Source organism: Hyaena hyaena, unplaced genomic scaffold (genome assembly GCF_003009895.1).
Source record: "Hyaena hyaena isolate Hyena2069 unplaced genomic scaffold, ASM300989v1 scaffold_0, whole genome shotgun sequence".
In the NCBI taxonomy this organism is placed as follows: domain Eukaryota; kingdom Metazoa; phylum Chordata; class Mammalia; order Carnivora; family Hyaenidae; genus Hyaena; species Hyaena hyaena.
This window is the reverse complement of record NW_024080632.1, coordinates 10,444,734-10,463,756: the sequence shown is the minus strand read 5'-3', so window position 1 is coordinate 10,463,756 and position 19,023 is coordinate 10,444,734. Positions and strand designations below refer to the sequence as shown.

The 19,023-nt window shown below is 50.7% G+C and overlaps 1 protein-coding gene across 1 annotated transcript in view; it reads left to right on the top strand.

Annotated features, from left to right (window-relative positions):
* The window catches only part of KSR2 (kinase suppressor of ras 2), a 420,995-nt gene that overhangs the window by 348,388 nt on the left and 53,584 nt on the right, over positions 1-19,023 (top strand). Inside the window, exons 10-14 of the mRNA XM_039236742.1 lie at positions 758-923; positions 8,859-8,900; positions 9,580-9,652; positions 13,596-13,644; positions 15,502-15,869. Of these exons, the coding sequence (XP_039092673.1) occupies positions 758-923; positions 8,859-8,900; positions 9,580-9,652; positions 13,596-13,644; positions 15,502-15,869 (698 nt within the window). The remainder of the gene's footprint in view (positions 1-757; positions 924-8,858; positions 8,901-9,579; positions 9,653-13,595; positions 13,645-15,501; positions 15,870-19,023) is intronic.

Here is a 19,023-nt window from a genome sequence, read left to right as displayed (position 1 = left end):
CCTGAGACTGTGACCTGAGCCAAACCCAGAGCGGGACGCTTCGCCAACTGAGTTGCCCCAGGCGCCCCTCTCATTTTCCACTTGGCATGGGATTCAAGACCCACCTGAATCCAGAATGATCTGTCCCTTAATCATGTCTACGAAGGCCTTTTTCTGAATAGGGTCACATTCTGAGTTTCCCAGTGGGGGGGTCTTTTGAGGGACACCATTCAAGCCACTACCCTGCCTCGGATCCCGCCACCGCTGCGGCTGCTCTGAATGCGCGCGTGGGCTCTGGCTTCGGGTTTGCTCAGGGCGGGCAGAGGCCGCACCAGCTCGGTGACAAGTGAGGGAAGACGCTCTCGCGTCCTCTCTTGAGCTACCAGGCTGTCAATTCTTTAATAAACACTCGGGAGGCGAGGTGTCAGGGTGGGAAGAGCACTCTGGGCACCTCGGCGTGGGACTTTCCCAAATCAAAAAGGCCCAGGGAGCGTGGCTGTCACCTACGTCGTGGCTTTCATTATGTGGGAACCTTTCAGTCTGGAGTCCAGACAGTGGACAGGAAACTGAGGCCAGGAAATTCTTCCTCCCACAGCTGGATGCAAGCCACCTTGCAGGTGGCGAGGATGAAGCAGGTGTGGCTTTGGAAGCTTCTGGTGGCCGAGCAAAGGGGGAACTAAGGATGCCCCGGGTGGGCTTCCTTACCGCTTGCTCACTCTCACTCCCGTGTCTCTGCATCTCTGCCCGCCCCTGCCCCTGTCCTGTTTTCTCTCTGCAGGACCACATCCCCGTCCCTTACCAGCCAGACTCGAGCAGCAACCCCTCATCCACGACATCCTCCACGCCCTCCTCGCCGGCACCCCCCCTCCCTCCCAGTGCCACACCGCCTTCTCCCCTGCACCCTTCGCCGCAGTGCACGAGGCAGAAGAACTTCAACCTGCCAGGTACCTCTGCACTCGGGGAGTCGTGGGGGCCGGGTTTGCGGGGGGAGGTTGGATTTGAACCAGGGCCATGACCAGGCCAGGCCATGCTTAAAGGCAATGGGTTGAAGGGATGCGGGTGAGTCTTACTCTGTGCAGGTCAGTCACCACATATCTGATCTTTAGAGTGGTCATGAGGTAAGTTCTATCAGCTCCATTTTACAGATGAGGCCACTGAGGCTCTGCCTGGGAGCCAGCAGTTGGCTCATGAGCTAAATACGTTGAGGTCGGGCCACAGGATCCTGGGGCCACACCTGGGCAGGGCTGCGGTCGGAGTCTTACCCAGGCGTCGGGAGAGGGCTATGAGGAAACTGCCGGAGTCCCGGATTCAGTGTCTGGTCCTGTCATGTTTCTGTCGTGTGATCCCTGATGTCAGCGTTCCCAGCTCTGAGGGGACACAGATGGATGAGAGGATCCGGAAGCTTCTCCCAGCTCATAAATTCCAGAGAGCCTAGCTGTGGATCTGAGACTGTACGCTGGGCTCTGAGATGCTGGAGAAGCCACTCGTGAGATGTTTTGGCCTCTTGGCCTCCTTTGGCATTAGATTTAAGAAAGAGATCTTTCTCTGCTCAGGTGGGCCAGATCTGAGAGTCTTCCCCCCACTTTCCCTTCAGGGGCGCTAAGGATTTTTGAGCTCAGCTATGGCGGGAGTCAGGCAGGAGGCTTTGGGATGAGGTCTGGCTTGGCTGGTTGGAACCAGAGTCTCAAACTGCCTTGTTCTGTATGGTGCCCGCGAGCCACGTGCAGCCACTTAAATTGAAATGAATTAAAATAATATATAGTTAAACTTTTAATTCCTCAGCCACGTTAGCCACATTTCAATGACCCATTGGGCACTTGTGGCCGATGGCTGCCATGTTGGACAGTGCAAGCGTGGAACATTTTTATCGTTGTGGAAAGTCCCACTGATTTGGGGGCCGAGTTCTGCCTGAGCCTGTGGGTTTCACGCAGAGGGGACACTTCCAGGTCCCCCAGCCACGGGTCACACTTCCAAGCCTCATCAGCTGTGAACTGGACAACCAGTAGGCAGGTGGAGGCCCAGACCCACACCTGGCCACACCCAGACACAGCTGCCTGTCTACGGCCAGGCTCTCACCTACCCACACCGTTGGGATCTGGGCTGTGTCTGTAGGAATAGGGCACATTTTGGAGTTTTGCAAGACTGGGACGTATTGGTGACGTTCAAGCCCAAGGCAGTCTTGTATCTGTCTGGCGTGAGGGCCATGCACTTGGCAGCCACCACAGACCGTAATGTGAGTGGCCAGCTGGCGTGATCCCAGGGTGCACCTCCCCCGGCCAGTTAGGCAAAAACCGCCTGCTGTGTCTACAGACTGAGGGCTCCCCCCACCTGCAGGGTGGTCTGTTTCCACTTCGCTGGAAGGGGGTGAATGGACGAAGGACCCTTGGACACTTCACGACCCTCCCCCTGCCCCAGACCTGGGAGGAAGCGGGTCTGGGCATTTTCTTAGAGCTGCTCCTCCCCATTGCCAGATACTGACTTCAGGGAATGGCCCCTGAAATGGGTTGCTGCCCTGCTGCTTCATGGGCCAAGGGCTGGGAAAGGGCCTCTGAAGACCTGTACGTCAGGGTGCCACGGCTCTTTCTGTCCCTAGAAGACTGCTGGCAAGAAACCTGGCTAACTGGGGTGATCACTGTGTCCCTTGGGTTCCCGACCACGGCTCCTTGCTCCTTTTCAGCTAGTCTGCCGGCGATCTGCACCTACTCCAAGCATCTCATGACAGTGACGTCATTTAGGGAGTGGGCCGAGGGGTCCTCTGACAGCAGGCACTTTAGAACAGCAGTTAAGAGTATGAGCTCTGGGGGGTACTTGGGGGGGTTCAGTCGGTTAAACGTCCAGCTTCAGCTCAGGTCATGATCTCACGGATCGTGAGATCAAGCCCCACGTCGGGCTCTGTGCTGACAGCTCAGAGACTGGAGCCTCCTTCGGATTCTGTGTCTCCCTCTCTCTCTGCCCCTCCCCCTGTTCATGCTCTGTCTCTCTCTGTCTCTCTCAAAAATAAACAAACATTAAAAAAATTTTAAAAGAAAAAATAACAAATTGCCATGGCTACCTACCATTTTTGGCATTTCTCATCATCACTGCTAATTAATATGGGCGTAATCAGAATTGTGGAAATAAAGATGAAATCCTCCCAGACCCTGGCTTTAGGAGCAGGAATCGAATTATTCCTTTTGAGAAGGCAATTTCACATTGTCTATGAAAGTTTTATAGGTACGTTCCTTGGACCAGCAATATCACTTCTAAGGCTTTATATGCAGATATGCTTACCTAGGGTGCAGGGATCTATGTAAAAGGATTCCATTGTGGTAGTGAAAACTTTGGACTCACCCCAAGTGGGGAACGCTTAAATACAATCAAGAGGAGAATGGTTGAATACACTGTAATATATCTGCATAACCACACGTGCAGCCACCCTTAAAAAGAGTGGGGTGGCTCTTTGTGGATATCCTGACATGAAAGGTATCTGCAACGTCGTGTAAGTGGGGAAATACAAGATTGGCAAAGCAGTTGGTAGAATAAAATCCTGTTTATTCTAAAATAATTATGTATGGTTGGACAAGTATGTTTATACGCATGTGTATATATACTTGTCTATTTGTACGTGCACAAAAAAGCCCACAAGAATTTCAGGGCAGCTGTTTCTAAGAATTTTATTTTGTGCCTTGCTACAGAGTATAGAATACCAAGCACTGCTCACATTTTATAATTGAATAATAATAACAGAATGCGATACTGAAGTGGAGAACAAAATGGGACCTCCCAGAAGAGCAGCCAGATCTTCTCCCTTGACTTGGGAGGTTTTAGCAAAGTTCCCTCAGAATGACGAGTGGCCCATCCTGTTTATACAAGGTCCTCATCACCTGTCACACCCTTGACTGCAAGCCTCTGTTGATGGGAAAGCAGCAGTGGTCGCAGTTCTGTGCCAAATGGTGGGTTTCCTGAAGACGATTCCAGCTACTGCCTAGGCATAGTAATGTTCTCAGCATTGACTGATCTAGAACATTTCTTTTCCAGAAAGGCCTGTGGAGTTGACAGGCCTGTGGCTCACTTGTTAACCTCAGGACATGTGCAAGAAAGGGTTTTTAGTTGGAAAACCAAGCACGTCAGGCACAGGCTTGGTAGGATTTACGATTGATCTCCTTGTTCTCCATCACTTGCTTCTGAATCCCGGGGCCACGTTTGACATGGCAAGTGGCTTATGGGTGGGTTTCTTCCCTTTCAGAACCCCCTGCCTCCCTTCACCCTGCCCTGCTTCCCTCCTTATGCTCAACAGTGCTCCTTCCCTGCCAAGATTTTGTCCATTTATTAACTTATTTCGTTGCCTATAATGTCTGCTTCATTCACACTTCTGCACCTGAAGCCCGATGCATTGCCTGCAGTTGAAGGCACCAATTAAATGGGGTTTTTTGAATGAATGAATGAACTAATGAATGAATGAATGACTTGAAATTCATGCACTGCCCAAGCTGCAGATTGTCTCTTCAAGTCATCTTCTGGCCCCCAGGCTGCACTCATCCATCTATTTCTATGACATATTTAGTGAACATCTACTTGGTACCCGTAGTATTCGAGGCACTAGGTACAGAGCCATACACATAGCAGTCATGCCCTGTGTGAGTTTCCAATGGCTGCTGCAGCCAAATCATCACAAGCTTCGTGGCTTAAAACAGTCCAAATGTATTATCTTACGGTGATGGAGGTCACAGGTCCAGAATCCGTTTCACCGGTGTCCACGGGGCTGCTGTCTCCTAGGGGTGCTATTCCTTGCCGTTCCCCAGCCGCCAGTGGCTGCCTGCATGCCTTTGCTCATGGCTCCACCTCACTCCCACCTCTGTGTCCGTTATCACATCTCTGACTCTCTCTCTGACTCTGATCCACCTGCCCGCCCCCCCCGCTCCCGGAAGGACCCATGTGACTGCATTTACGTTGCCCGCCCAGAGGATCCAGGATAACTTCTTCTCAAGATCCTCAACTTCAGGATGCCTGCAGAGACCCATTTGCCCTGGAAGAGGGTGTAGTCACGGCTTCCGGGGGTTAGGGGAGGACCTCTTGGACAGAGCGGCATTATTCTGCCTGCCACAGACCCTGATCCCGTGAAATCTATAGCTTAGTGGGAGAGATGGGTTCACCATGCAGACACACACCTGAAATAAGTTGCAGCGGGTGCTACGAAGGAGTAGAACAGTGTTACAGCAGCCACACGGCAAGTTCAAGAGGACAACAAGTTGAGGATGAGGTGTCTGAGTTCTGAAGGTGGGGGAGAGTTGGCTGGGCAGAGGGAGGGGAGCATGTGCAAAGACCCTATGCCAGGAAAGAGCTGAAAAAAATGTCCCCATGAGCCCTAGTGCCATGAACTAGGGAAAAGAGCACCAGGTAAGACTCAGGGATGAGGCTTGCAGAGCACGGCAGCAATCTATACAGATTTTATTTAAATCTCAATATTATTTAAGGGCTGTAGGCAGAAGATGACTTACCCTCCATCCTTCCTTCTAGAAGACCATTCAGATTGCTTTTGGGGGAGGCCTTAGGGAGCGAAGGCGGGAAGGAGGATTCCAGGGCAGCAGCGACCGTGTCTTCGGAGTGGCCCGCGTATCTCCAGCCACCTGAAGTGTCCCGGTTCATCATCAGGAACGAGTGGTTCTCCAGCACACAGAGGGGTGGAGGAGGGGGCTGGCTCTGTGCGTGGAGACCTTCCCTGGTGTCCCTTTGCCTGACCCCTGTCCCCGGTCAGAGCGGTTTTTGCTGTCCCTTGCCCAGCCGTGCTCCATCAAAGAATGGGCCAGCTAGCCTTTGCTGCAGACACCGAATCCCCCGTCCTGGCTGGAGAGGGAAGAGATCAGCTAAGCCTGTTGAGAACCCTGGGTAGTTTTTTCTTTTTTAATTTCAGCCTCTTGTTGACTGCGTGCAGTGGGAAAACAAAACAAAACAAAACAAAACCAAAAAAAACCCAAAACAAAAAAACCTGTTATCTACCAGAAGAAAGAAAGGACCTTGAAATCATGGAAGTTGGTTTTCTTTTAAAGCTTTGCTCCGTGACCTTGAATGAGTTGCCTCTCCTCCTGGGCACCTCATTTTCCATAGTCAGGAAATGCGTCCAATTCCAACAATCTAGATATTTGGGGATTGCTGTGCTCAGAGAGAGTTGATTAATTCAACAAACACAAGTCGTGCACCCACTGGTACCAGACCCCTCTCTGTCCTGGGGAGTTAATAAATCAGTTCCAGCCTCGGGGGCAGCTAATGACTTCACTCTTTGAAACCGATTTTCTCTTAATTATAAATCATTCTGGTCTGTTTATTAAGAGAGCTTAGAAAGATATTGGCTTATTTGCTGCAGCGAATGCTTATTCAGCACCACTATGCACTCTTATCTCACGGAATGATGATCTCAACCCTGCGAGGGAAAGACTGTTATTATCCCTGATTTTACACTCGTGGAAACTGAGACTCGGAGAGAGTTACCCAAGCTTTTACCAACAGCCAAAGGCAGAGTGAGGATTCAGCCCCACAGGATCAGCCTCCTACTCCTTCTGTCCAGCTCACGTTTGCTTTAACCTGGAAGTCAGCGAACTTTTTCTGTGACGGGCCTGATAGTAATATTTTAGACCCTTGGGCCATACAGTCTGTGTTGTTGCAAATACTCGGCTCTGACGTCATAGCATGCCGGCTATGCAAATGAATGAACGTGACCGTGTTCCAATAAAACTTTATGTACAAAAGCAGATGATGGTCCAGATTTGGCCCCTGAGCCATGGCTAGTCAACCGCTGGCCCCAGCCTCTGAACCGCTGTGCAAATTCTTGGTGAGTCAATGTGCAGTTGTAGGTTGTCTCTGAAGGTATAAAGTAGTTTCTGGAAGCGTGTTCACCAGTTCGGACTCGTATCTGACTCCATTCCTGCTCATTTCCTCTGCTTGGAGAGATGAGGCTCTGTGTGGCCTCTCCACTGCCCACGATACCCTTGCCCCCCACCCCTGCTCCAGGCCCTCCACCCCACTGGAGTAACAGGTCACATCAGAAACCTCAGGGATGCCCGGAACAGCTGGACTGGAAGTCAAATGAGTTGTGGGTGAAGCAGCAGTGAAGTTGAGGACATCTTTTTCCCCTAAATATAAAAACCAACCCATGCTTGTGGTAGGCGGAATAATGGTACCCTCCAAAATCGCCCCACTCTAATCCCAGTATCTATGAATCTGTGACTTCATATGTGACTTGCCTTTGCGGAGATGATTAAGTTAAGGGTCCTGAGGTGGGAAGATAACCCTAGATTATTCAGATGGATTCTAAATGTAACCACAGGGTCCTTGTAAGAGGGAGACAAGGAGGTCAGAGACAGTAGGAGCAGAGACTAGAGTCATGGGCCCGGAGCCAGAAAGTGCAGGCAGGCTCTAACAGCCAGAAACGGCAAGGCATGGATTCTCTTCTGGGGCTTCTGGAAAGAACCAGCCGTGGCGACACCTTGATTATAGCCCCTTGTGACTTCTTCCAACACCTCCAACCTCCAGAGCTATAAGAAGATAAACGTGTTATTTAAGCCACCAAGCCTGTCATCATTTGTTACAGCAGCGACAGGAAAACTAATACAGTGGTCAGTGCAGAAAACTTGGAAAACACACGAAGTGCAGTTTTCCCAACCTCGTTGAGATGTAATTGACATATAACATGTATGCGTGTAAGGTGCACACATAATGATTTGATACATATATGTGTTGGAAAATGATCACCACAATCCAAGTGTCTATCCATCACCACACACTGTTACGAATTTTTCTCCTTGTGCTGAGAACTTTTAAGATCTACTCTCAGTAACTTTCAGAGGTACAGGACAGTAATCGTTAACTGTAGTCACTATGATGTACGTTACCTCCCCAGGACTTATTTGTCTTCTAACTGTAGGTCTGTACCTTTGGACCACCTTCAGCCCGTCCCCTAACCCACCTGGTTGTTTGTATGAATGGTTTTTTTCAAATTCTGCATGTTACATGATCTCATACAGTATTTATCTTTCTCTGTCTGACTTGTTTCACTTAGCACAGTGCCCTCGAGGTCCATCCATGTTGCAAATGGCAGGATTTCTTTCTTTTTTTAAGGCTGAATAGCATTCTATGTATGTACATCTATACATATATGGTGTGTGTGTGTGTGTGTATATACATGTATGTGTACCATTTGCTTTATCCATTCACCCATCAGTGAACACTTGAGTTGCTTCTGTGTCTTGGCCCTTGTAAATAATGCTGCAGTGAACATGGGGGTGCAGATTATTGCTCTAGGATAGTGATTTCATTTCCTTCGGATATATTCCTGGAAGCTGGATCATGTGGTAGTTCTATTTTTTATTTTTTGCGGCACCCCCATACTGTTTTCCCCAATGGCTGTGCCAGTTGGCATTCTCACCCACAGCACCCCACACTTTCCCCTTTCTTCTCCCCCTCACCACACTTCTCTTTTGTCATTGTGATAGTAGACATCTTAAGGGGTGTGAGATGATATCTCATTGCATCCTGGAGGATTTTTTTGAAAGCCTCTGTAGTCAAAGGGGCAAAAAATTAGTATTTTAGACAATGGTTTCACAGACTTTTCTCAGTGTGTATATGTCCCCGTGTAGTCAACAAAAATGGGATTGTGCTCTGGGCGGCTCTCCAAGTTCAAGTGCTCATTTTTCAGGGAGCTGCATGTGGGAAGGGTGGCTTGGGTGCCCAGAGCTCCGCTTCCCGTATACATGCTCTCAGCCCCTTGTAGTTCAGGGGGTCTGCAGAAATCTGGAACCCCTCGAGGGTGGGCGGGGAACCCACATGGTGGCTGTGGGAGCCCAGTCTGCTACCTGAAGGGACGGCTCAGGCATGTGCTCATGTTGGTATTTTCATTCTTTTGCAAGCGTCCCACTACTACAAGTACAAGCAGCAGTTCATCTTTCCAGGTGAGTCCATGCACGCCCGGGCCCTCCTCAACGAGCCTATGGGGGTACGTGGGTTGCTGGAATGGATGAAGGTGAAGATTGCCGGGGCGGGCAAGCTCAAGGAGGATTGGCGATGGGACCACTAAACCCCAGGATGATGGCGGGACGTAGAGGTGGAAAAGGAAAAGGAAGAAAGGAGGGGGAAAGGAAAGACTGGGAGGCCCCAAGGGCACAGTGGTACCAAGGAGATCCCAAAACACAAGGGCAAGGCTGAGAAGCTGGTCTGCAGTAGGAAGACGGGCCAGGATGAGGAGGGGTCCGGAGCCACGTGGCAGGAGAGAGCTGGTCGGAGGGCTGAGTTGGGCACTGGGAGACGTGAAACCAAGCGGCCTCACCATCCCAAAGAGAACTCAGGAGTTGGGGGGTGATTCGGAGGTGCCCAGTGGACGCTTCGGGTCACAGGCTCGGGGTTCCGGCAGCCCCCTAGTCAAGAGTGGGGCATTTTGTTCAGGATGTCATCTTAGATCACTGGTGCCTCTGAGCAGGAAAAGTTCAAGTGATCGAGGAAGGGAGAGAGCGGGCTGGGGCCACCGTGATCTGGTGAGAAGTTACTAGCTGCCCCGTCTCCCAGGAATCCGGTCTTTGGGGCAGACTGTGGATTCCACCTTGGGTTTCTGACTGTCTCCTGTCTGCCTCTCAGATGTGGTGCCCGTGCTGGAGACGCCGACCCGGGCGCCCCAGGTCATCCTGCATCCAGTGACCTCAAATCCAATGTAAGTGGAACAGAGACTTCCTTTTCCTGTCCCGGGTCCTCAGTCTGCTCAGGTGCACGGTCTTCTGTCTTCCTAGTCCTGGGATTGATAGGGCCGGATACTGACGGAGAGACATAGGGAATGACTCAGACAGAGAGAGGGAGAGTGCGACAGCCTCTCTCGGCCTAGGCCCAACGAGTCATCTCTGCTTTGTGTCCTGGCCCTGCATGTCAAGGGTGATTTCCAGGGGCTGGACCAGTTCCTTAGGATCCCCAGACTTTTCTGTGATCATAACGGTAACTTTCTATCATAGCTAGAACTTAATGAAAGAGCAGTACTTCTCCATCATTGTTCCACCCTTTAAAAAGCATAATTTAGGTTTATACCAGGGATCAGCAAACTACAGTCGATGGGACAAATCCTATGTGCCACTTGTTTTTATAAATAAAGTTGTATTGGGGCGCCTGGGTGGTGCAGTCGGTTAAGCGTCCGACTTCAGCTCAGGTCATGATCTCAAGGTTCGTGGGTTTGAGCCCCATGTCGGGCTCTGTGCTGACAGCTCAGAGCCTGGAGCCTGCTTCGGATTCTGTGTCTCCCTCTCTCTTTGTCCCTCCCTCACTTGCACTCTCTCAAAAATAAACATTTAAAAATGTATAAATAAAGTTTTATTACGACACAACCATGCCCATTTGCTTACGACTTACTATCCCTGGTGGCTCTCAGACCACAATGGCAGAGTTGAATGGTTCCAACAGACACCGTTCGGCCTGCAAAGTCTAAAAGATTTACTATCTGGCCCAAGTTCGCTGGCCTCTGGTTTATACCATTATAAAAATAATATAAACTAATTTTAGGAAATGCAGACTGTTCTGTAAAAATAAAAAAATAAAAAAGAAAGGAAAACTAATCACTCATAATCATACCACCCTTAGAAATTTGATGTGTGCTTTCTTTCTCTTCATGTTTTTACATACTTGTGACTCATGATAGATGCACTTTTCCAGCCTGCTCTGTTATCCCTTTAAAAAGCTATAGCATTGCATTTTTTAAAAATATTATCCCAGACTCTTCACAGATATTGGCCTTCACGGCTGTAAAATGTTATTACCGATGTAGAATAATGGCCGTGACCATTCCCCTATGGCCAGATCTCCAGTCTTCCCGAAGTTCACTGTTGTAAATAACACCGCAGCCAGTGTCCCCGCGCGTGGCACTTTTCGCGACCTTGGGACACAGACTCTCCTTCTAGGCCGTCTACTGTTTGTGCCGCCGAACTGAAACCTTCCTTGACTTAACTTCTCGGGTTGTGGCCGAAGTGGAGGGCCTGCTAGAGACCTAATTTCGATTTGACGGGTTTCCCAGCTCACAGTTTTGCCGACTTGGATGCTCCTCTGGCTCTCCTAACTGCTCTGGCCTCCCTGGCCCGTGGTACAGACTTTGTTCAAGACCCAAATGGTACATCTGTGAAATCAAAGAGGCAGCAGTTTGCCGGAGAGACTGCACTCACTCCCAGCTTAGGGTCGTTTCTCTGCCGCACATAACCTAATTCTACAATTTGTGCAAGACGAACTCCGGGTTATTAACTGGCAGGCAGGGAGCGCCAGCGAAATAACGGAGTCGATCGCTGCCCGTGATCTGCTTAAATGTGCATGGAGTGACAGCCACTGACACTTCACAGGAGGAAATAATTTAATCGCCCCGCGACTATAATCACGCCTGGATGCAGGCAGAGGGGGACTGCCTGGTTTGCTGTTGGGTGTGAGGAGGGACCCCAGCTGCACTGTTCCACCCAGATCTCCCCAAAGTGTCAAGTTTCAGCCTTCGTGGGGTTTCAGTCCCCTTCCCTCCTGGGCTGGGCTGGAAACGATTGGTTGATGTGAAAGCAGAGGCACGTTGCCACCCACCCTTCTCTCCCCTGTGTTTTAGTTCTTCTTGCAGCATTTCAGACCCCCTGCCAGGAGCCCCTCCGGGAAGCAGATTGGCTCTGTCTGCAGGGTCAGCAGCTTCTTGGGGTCTCAGGCTTAGGATAGCGGTGGCCCCTCAAGTGAGGAGGTGGGGGAGGGCGTCTGCTAAGCTTCCAAAGGTGTCCATTGTGATTCCTGTGATTCCACTGTGATTCTTCCCCTCGGTTACAGGTTTTCTGTGCCCTCGGCTGCCCAGTTACTGTTTCCCCCGCACTCCATAAACACAACACATCCTCTGCTCCGAAAACACCCCCCCCAGAAACACCCCTAACACACACTGCCCCCCACATCCTGTCCATGTCACACCGCAGGACATACCCAGCTGACTGTCAACATACAGTGTGCCCCCCACCCCACCACGAGGTACACCCAACTCACACGCGCCCAGAACATCCCCGGCACAGAGCACGCCCCATAATCCCCACGCAGCCCTCAGTCTATACTTAGTACTCACACACGCAAACACACCGTATCCCCCAGCACCCGCACTCAGCCTGCGCCCACGCTCAGAACAGCTGCAGCTCATGAGCTCGTGATTGCATCACACTCGCGCACAGACGTATATACGTGTGTGCACACGTGCCCACGCATACGCACACGCATGCACGCACCTGTGTCTTCCGGTCCACTGCGGTTCTGATCCTTCTCATTCCACACATCCCGGTTCAACGTGATTGGCAACGTCCAACTAACTCAGACACTGCGCACTGGGAAAATACATCCCATAATCCCTCCGGGGAATTTTCCAGCATACTCCATTTATTCAATTCATGCCTAACTTTTGGCCCTTGTCGCTCTTAGCCTTCCTGCACAGTATCTCCATACTTGCTTTCGTCCCTTCGGTAGTAATATGCTATTCCTCAAAGTCAGGAGCCACGCAGGGTTCAAGTCTATATCCCTCGGAGGGCTTCGTGCCGTTCCTGACACGTGTCATGCCAAGAAGCAAATTATCATAATGTTTATGATGGAAAAATCGGGAGGGTGTCCCCAGACCTGAAAACCCTCTCTCAGGCTTCTCTGATAGCTTAGGATGCATCTTGCTAACGGATGCACAAAGTAAATCGAGATTAAGCAGAGATGCTCAGAGATACAGGTCAAAGGTATGGAGGCTTGATGCCGATGCTGAGGGCAGCTCCCCGGGAAGGAGCTTGGAGGCACCCACCACTCACACTGCTCAGGGGGCCGCCGCCTCTGTGACAGCTCGCTGCAGAACAGACGCTGAGGGCAAGTTTTGCTTTTCACCCTTTTCCAAAAAGCAGAAGTCCTCTTCAAATTTCTTTTGGTTAGCAAAAGAGACACCAATGTAGATCTTTCATAAAGGCAGAGTGGCGGAGTGCCAACTTTAAAAAAAAGGGGGGTGCCAGTAATCCCCAACACTAAAGTTCTTCCAGAAGGTTCCGAACCCAAGTGAACTTTAGAGCTCTCATTATTTTTTAAAAAATTTTTTTAATGTTTATTATTTCTGAGAGAGAGAGAAACAGAGCATGAGCAGGGGAGGGGCAGAGATAGAGAGGGAGACACAGAATGTGAAGCAGGATCTAGGCTCTGAGCTGTCAGCACAGAGCCCGACGTGGAGCTGGAACTCATGAGATCATGACCTGAGCCAACGTCGGCCGCTCAACCTCCTGAGCCACCCAGGCGCCCCGCTTTAGAGCTCTCATTAATTCTTTCCTAGCAAACAGCCAGAGTTCTGAGGACTCTTCTACCTATGGCATTTAGACCAATTTATAAGGAAGCTGCTAGATTAGTGGAAACCAAAGCAATAAAGAAAAATGAGCCCTGAGCAGCCTAGAAAAAAATCTATTTAAAACAGTGTCCTTGTCACTGCTTCTTCATGGTGAGGTTATGGATCAGTTTTAGACACAAGTGTTGGAAGTTCATTTTGAGATAAAGTCTTGATGGTGAGGGCTACGCATTCGAAGACTCTTCGTATGTGACTAAAGAGTACACAGACCTACCTTTTCACCTGAGGGTCACGTTTATGTTTCTTTTCTTTAAAGCTTGGAAGGAAATCCATTACTTCAAATTGAAGTGGAGCCAACGTCAGAGGTGAGATTTGGAGAGGGTGAAGCACCTTTTCCCCTGGGGCTGCCCCCACACTTGTCTTTAATGACAAAGGGGGCTTGGGGGCGGTGGGGGGTGGGGTGGCCCAGTTTGATGGATGTTCTAACACTTGGTGGCCCTGCCCGGCCCCAAGCCTAATGGGCCGTTATATGGTGCGCATGGTGGAAAAGCCAGCTGTGCAGAAATTGGCGAGAGATTTGCTTTCTTAGCTGCAAAATCAGCTTAGGGCCAGGTGAATACCAAGGCAGCTGTGTTCCACTGCCTTCCATAGAATACACTGGAGGAGGCGGAGTCCTAAGGACATTGAGCTTGGCAGGCTTTTGAGAATGGTCTTTTGAGGAATCAATGAAGTGTCCTGGGTAAGAACCATGGACTCCTCAGCCCTGCTGGTGTGTCCTGAACTGAAAGGAATAGAGCCAGGGTTTCCAGAGAAAATCCTGTCCTTTCTGCAGGTATTGTGGTCACTGAAAAATTATCCCGATGTGTCCCGTATCATTTTTCCTGAGTGGGCCATGAGGGACAGTTTGCTCAGGTTTGGGCTCAGGAAGACCACAGCCAGCCAGGGGGCCACTTTCTGAGGCTGCTTCATCAGCCCCCAAGCTTCTGGGAATCCTCACTGGCTGGGGCACCAGCTTCTCCCTCCTTCCAGGAACCACGGGGTGGGGCACTCCCTTCCCCCATGCTGGGAAGGTGGGTCCCTGGTCCTTGAGCGTTTAATGATCATGGAGGTCACACCTCTGTGTCCCTGGGGCGGTGGGTGTGCCAGATAAAAATGCAGATTTCTGCCCCTGGCCTTCTGCTTTCTGATTCAGCAGCTCTGGGTAGGGCCCGGGAATCTGCATTTTCCCAGGAAGCCCAGTGCCCATTTCATACGGGTGGTCAGCTCTGTGCAAGAAACTTAACCGGCACTCACCTTATTGGAAACCTCACACCATCCCCAGGGGCTGATTTTATTAGCCCCACTTTATGATAGGAAAAGGAAGTCTCAGAGAAGTCAAGTGGCTTCCCCAAGGTCACATAGCGGCCAGATTTCAGCTCATTTCTTCTGATCGTTAAGCCCATTCTATCAGCCTCCCTTCCATCCTGGCTGCGTAGGAAGCCCAGGCGTCTGGCCCTTGCAGAGTAGCTCTGACCTCTCCCTTTTCCTGACTCCTCAATTCCAAACTCTGGAGGAAATCAAAAGGCGCTCAACATTGAGGGTTGTCACATGTTCTCTGCAGACCGCCGACGCGCCCATAGTTTAGCCTGTTGCGTTTGTCACACGCGGGTAAGTAGCAAACCGAAACATCACGGTACAGTAGGAGGGCGTTGGATGTTAGGAGCCGGGACACCTGACTTTTAACCCTAGATCTGCCTGTCTGTGTCACAGGGAGCCGGGGCATCTAGGGTGACCAGTCAACCCCGTTTGCTGTACGGTCTTTAACCTTTAAGTAACCTCTGTGCCCAGTGTGGGGCTCCAGCTTACAACCTTCAGAGCAAGAATCACATGCTCTACTGACTGAGCCTGCCAGGCGCCCCCACCAAGGGGACTTTGAGTGCCCACACCAAGGAAGTCCCAGCAAATCAGAATGGGTGGCACCCTGACATTTCTCCTCTGTGAACCCCAGTTTCCCCCTTAGCCCGGGAGCATTGGATGACCGTGATCTCCCTTTCAGCTCCTTCATTATATACGATTCTAGACAAGAGCGGCCTGGGCTAATAGATCTGTGTGCACACCAGCCAGAAGTGCGCACAGAGACGCATCCAGACCTGCACATGCGTGACAGGACCCAGTGGGCAGGCGGGCTGGCGTCAGGGGCAGTGTCACAGCCGCCCTGACTGCCCTCCCCTTTCCGCCCACAGAATGAAGAGGGCCACGATGAGGCTGAGGAGTCAGAGGACGACTTTGAGGAGATGAACCTGTCCCTGCTCTCAGCCCGGAGCTTCCCACGCAAGGCCAGCCAGACCAGTATCTTCCTGCAGGAGTGGGACATCCCGTTTGAGCAGCTGGAGATCGGCGAGCTCATTGGGAAGGGCCGCTTCGGGCAGGTGTACCACGGCCGCTGGCACGGGGAGGTGGCCATCCGGCTGATCGACATCGAGAGGGATAATGAAGAACAGCTCAAGGCCTTCAAGCGGGAGGTGATGGCCTACCGGCAGACGCGGCATGAGAACGTGGTGCTTTTCATGGGCGCCTGCATGAGCCCGCCCCACCTGGCCATCATCACCAGGTCAGTCCTGCCTCGGCTCCCCAGCCATGGATCTGAGCCCAGAGCTGTGCTTCTGACAGAGCTGAGAAGTGGGGGTAGGGTTGGGGGTGGGGAGAGGCTTCTCGTTGACTCCTCGGTCTGGAGAATGGAGCGTTTCTACTTCTCCCAACAGAACCCTGTTGTGTGGTTCTGAGATTTGAGAGTCCAGGAAATACCTTTGATGGTAAAACTCTCTGGCAGAGCCGTGCCGCGGGGAGAGCACTGAACGGGAGGGGAGGGAAGTCGGTTCTAGAGCCCCCTGTGCTCCGAGTGCTTGTGAAACAATTATCGCTGAGACTCACCATCTCCATGTGTAAATTGAGCTGCTTGGACTAAGTCAGAAGTCAGCAGACTATTTTCTGTAAAGGGCCCAGTAGTGGATAGCTGTGGCTTTACGGGCCAAGCAGTTTCTGTAGCAACTGCTCAACTCTGTCCCTGGGGTGTGAAAGCAGCCACAGATAAGATGTAGGTGGATGTACGTGGCTGGGTGCCAATAAAACTTTACTTATAAAAGCTAGCAGCATGCTGGATTTGGCCCTCGGTCCCCACTTTGCCAACGCTGGGCTAAGGTCCTGACAACTGTTACTCTGGGTTTCTTGAAGGCAGCAGAGAACATTTGGAGAGCTTTACCATTGCTGTTTTCAATATCCAGGCTCTGTGATCAGTAGCTGCACAGAAGGGGTAGTTAATAGAGAACTGACAAAAATGTCAGGTGTTAGCAACTTTCCTGAACTTGCTCTCTAACCTTCCCCAGTGACATGGGGCACTGGGGGAAAAATAGCTGTGGTTTCAGATGAGCAGTTGTGAAACTGCCCTTTGGTGTGTGCTTAACTCTGGCTGTAATTCCCCTGTTGGGTTAGGACTAGCCACAGTCGTGCTGTCCTTGGCATGGCCTGTGATGCCAAGAGTCACTTAGGAGCTGTCTCCTTCCCATTTTCAACCCAAGCGATAAGATCCTAAGGATGCAAGCCTCTCCTCCCAGCAGGTGCCTTAGGAGGAGCTGTGAGCTCAGGGAGGAGCTGGTGTGTTGGGGTCCATTCCCTTGTGATACAGAGCATCCTTGAGTCCATTTATAAGATCCCAGTGGTCAGAAGAAACTGGGTTATTGTCTGTCATCACTGCTTATGCATATGATGGATTGACTGGAATCCATGTGTCCGATGGTAAATGTTTTCAAAGGATTGGAGATCGAGAGATGGCCCTTCAGTCCTCCTTAGGCCATTTTTACAAGTAGTTGTTCTCAACTCTAAAAAGGACAGACGAAGCTCTCAAGTAATCAGCTCACGTCAGACTTAGGAGCTGAGCTGTTCTCATGGGGTGAGTGTATCAGTAAGCTCTTGCTGAGTAACAAATTACCCCCAACACTCAGAGTTTTCCTCTCTTCTGTGGACAGTTCTGTGCTGAGCCAGGCCCAGTAGCTGGGCTCTTGGATATGTGTGTGGTCAGTGGGCAGGTCAGACAGAGGGCCGGTCATTCTCGGAGGGCCTCACTCACACGTCTGCAGGTTGGCAGGTTATCAGCTGGGGTGCCCTGATTCTCCTCCTCATGGTCTCTTATCCCCCAACAGCTTATCTTGGGCTCATTCCCATCATGGTCTCGGGGGTCCAAGTGCGGGAGGAGGTCAAGCCCTGACAGGCAAGCGCCTTTCACTCCTCTTCTGTGATGCATTGACTGATGTACATTGGCCAGACCAAGTTGCGCGGTCAACCTAGATTCACGGCATGAAGAAATAGACTCTACCTCTGCGTGGGAGGATTTGCAATGTCCCATTGCAGGGACATAACTGCAGGGAGAGGGACAATTCATGGCCACTTCTAAAACCTGCCACTGCTCCTCTCCTCCTCTGTTATCTAGAGTGCGTCATCCTCTTGCATAGCCCTTTATTTGGGGTGCACACCGCTGGCCTTCTGCCCACTGCTCCCCACCAGTCCATTGCCCAAATCTCTCTCTGGTCACCTCCTTGCCTTCTGGCCTATTAACTCCTCTTTTTCACATCCCCAAACTAGAAACTTGAAATCCACCACCTCCTCTCCTTTGCCTGGCCCTTCTGAGAACCCCTCGCCTCCCACCCTCTGACTTTCCCGGTGTTATTGGGGGCTCCCAGTTTCCCAGGCCCCCCTCACCTCTTTCCCAAGGGCCAGCTCATTATAAGTGGACAGATTCGGTGAGCAACCATCCTTGAAGAACGAGTGGTCATTATGAAAGTGTGTCACTCATCCCGTAAGCCAGCTGCGTTTCTGGCCCTTTTCTATTATGTACAAACTCCATGCCCCCCTCCCGGAGCGACATAACTGCCTGCAGATTTCGCAAATAGCGCAGCCTTTTCCTGGCACCATGATAAAGACTGCAGCTTTGGGACGTGTAATTGGTCTCTGAAGTGTTTTGGTATTTTGCGTGAAGAAGCCAGATGAGCCCCAAAGTGGCATTTATTCCATATCATCATGTCATTACATATTTATCTTAGGGAGGGGCTCTGTGCGTCCCTTCCTCCTGTTTAGCGGTTAGCGTTTAGCACCGTCAAGTTGTTGACCGTCAGGTCTCTTCTCTAAGGTTCGGTTTGAAACCTGATATTCGAGTAATTGGATTAATCACCTGCATCCGCATAATTGGCTGGCAGAGGTCGATGGTTGGACAATAGCCAACCAACTGGAACAATTTTTGGACCCTGGATTTATTTTACAGAGAACATAAGACCAGATAATTACCTGGCATATCCCGGCTAAATTCACAATGGCGTGTTCTAGCCAATTACTTAGTAATTATCATCGAAGTTAACAAGTATTTCTAAGATTAGCTCCCTTGTAATGCGATGTGTGTGGCTCTTGGGGAATGAGTAATAACCAGCTAGTTACCCAATTGCTATACCCACAAATACAATTAGCAGCAGGATTGCTAAATCGTTTCACGATTGGGTCATTATGAGATTATTGCAAAGCTATTGGCAGTCTGTACAATCGCTCATTTTAAAAACTCCAAATGGAATCTGAAAGCCGACAGAGTTGAATGAAAACATCTCTCATCCTGCCTCGGGGCAGCGTTCCGTGGGCCTCAGTGTCCCCATCTGCTAATGAGGAGGTAGAAGTAGATGTTTGTGGCAGAGTCCCTGCAATGCTGACAAAATACTTTGGCTCTTGGG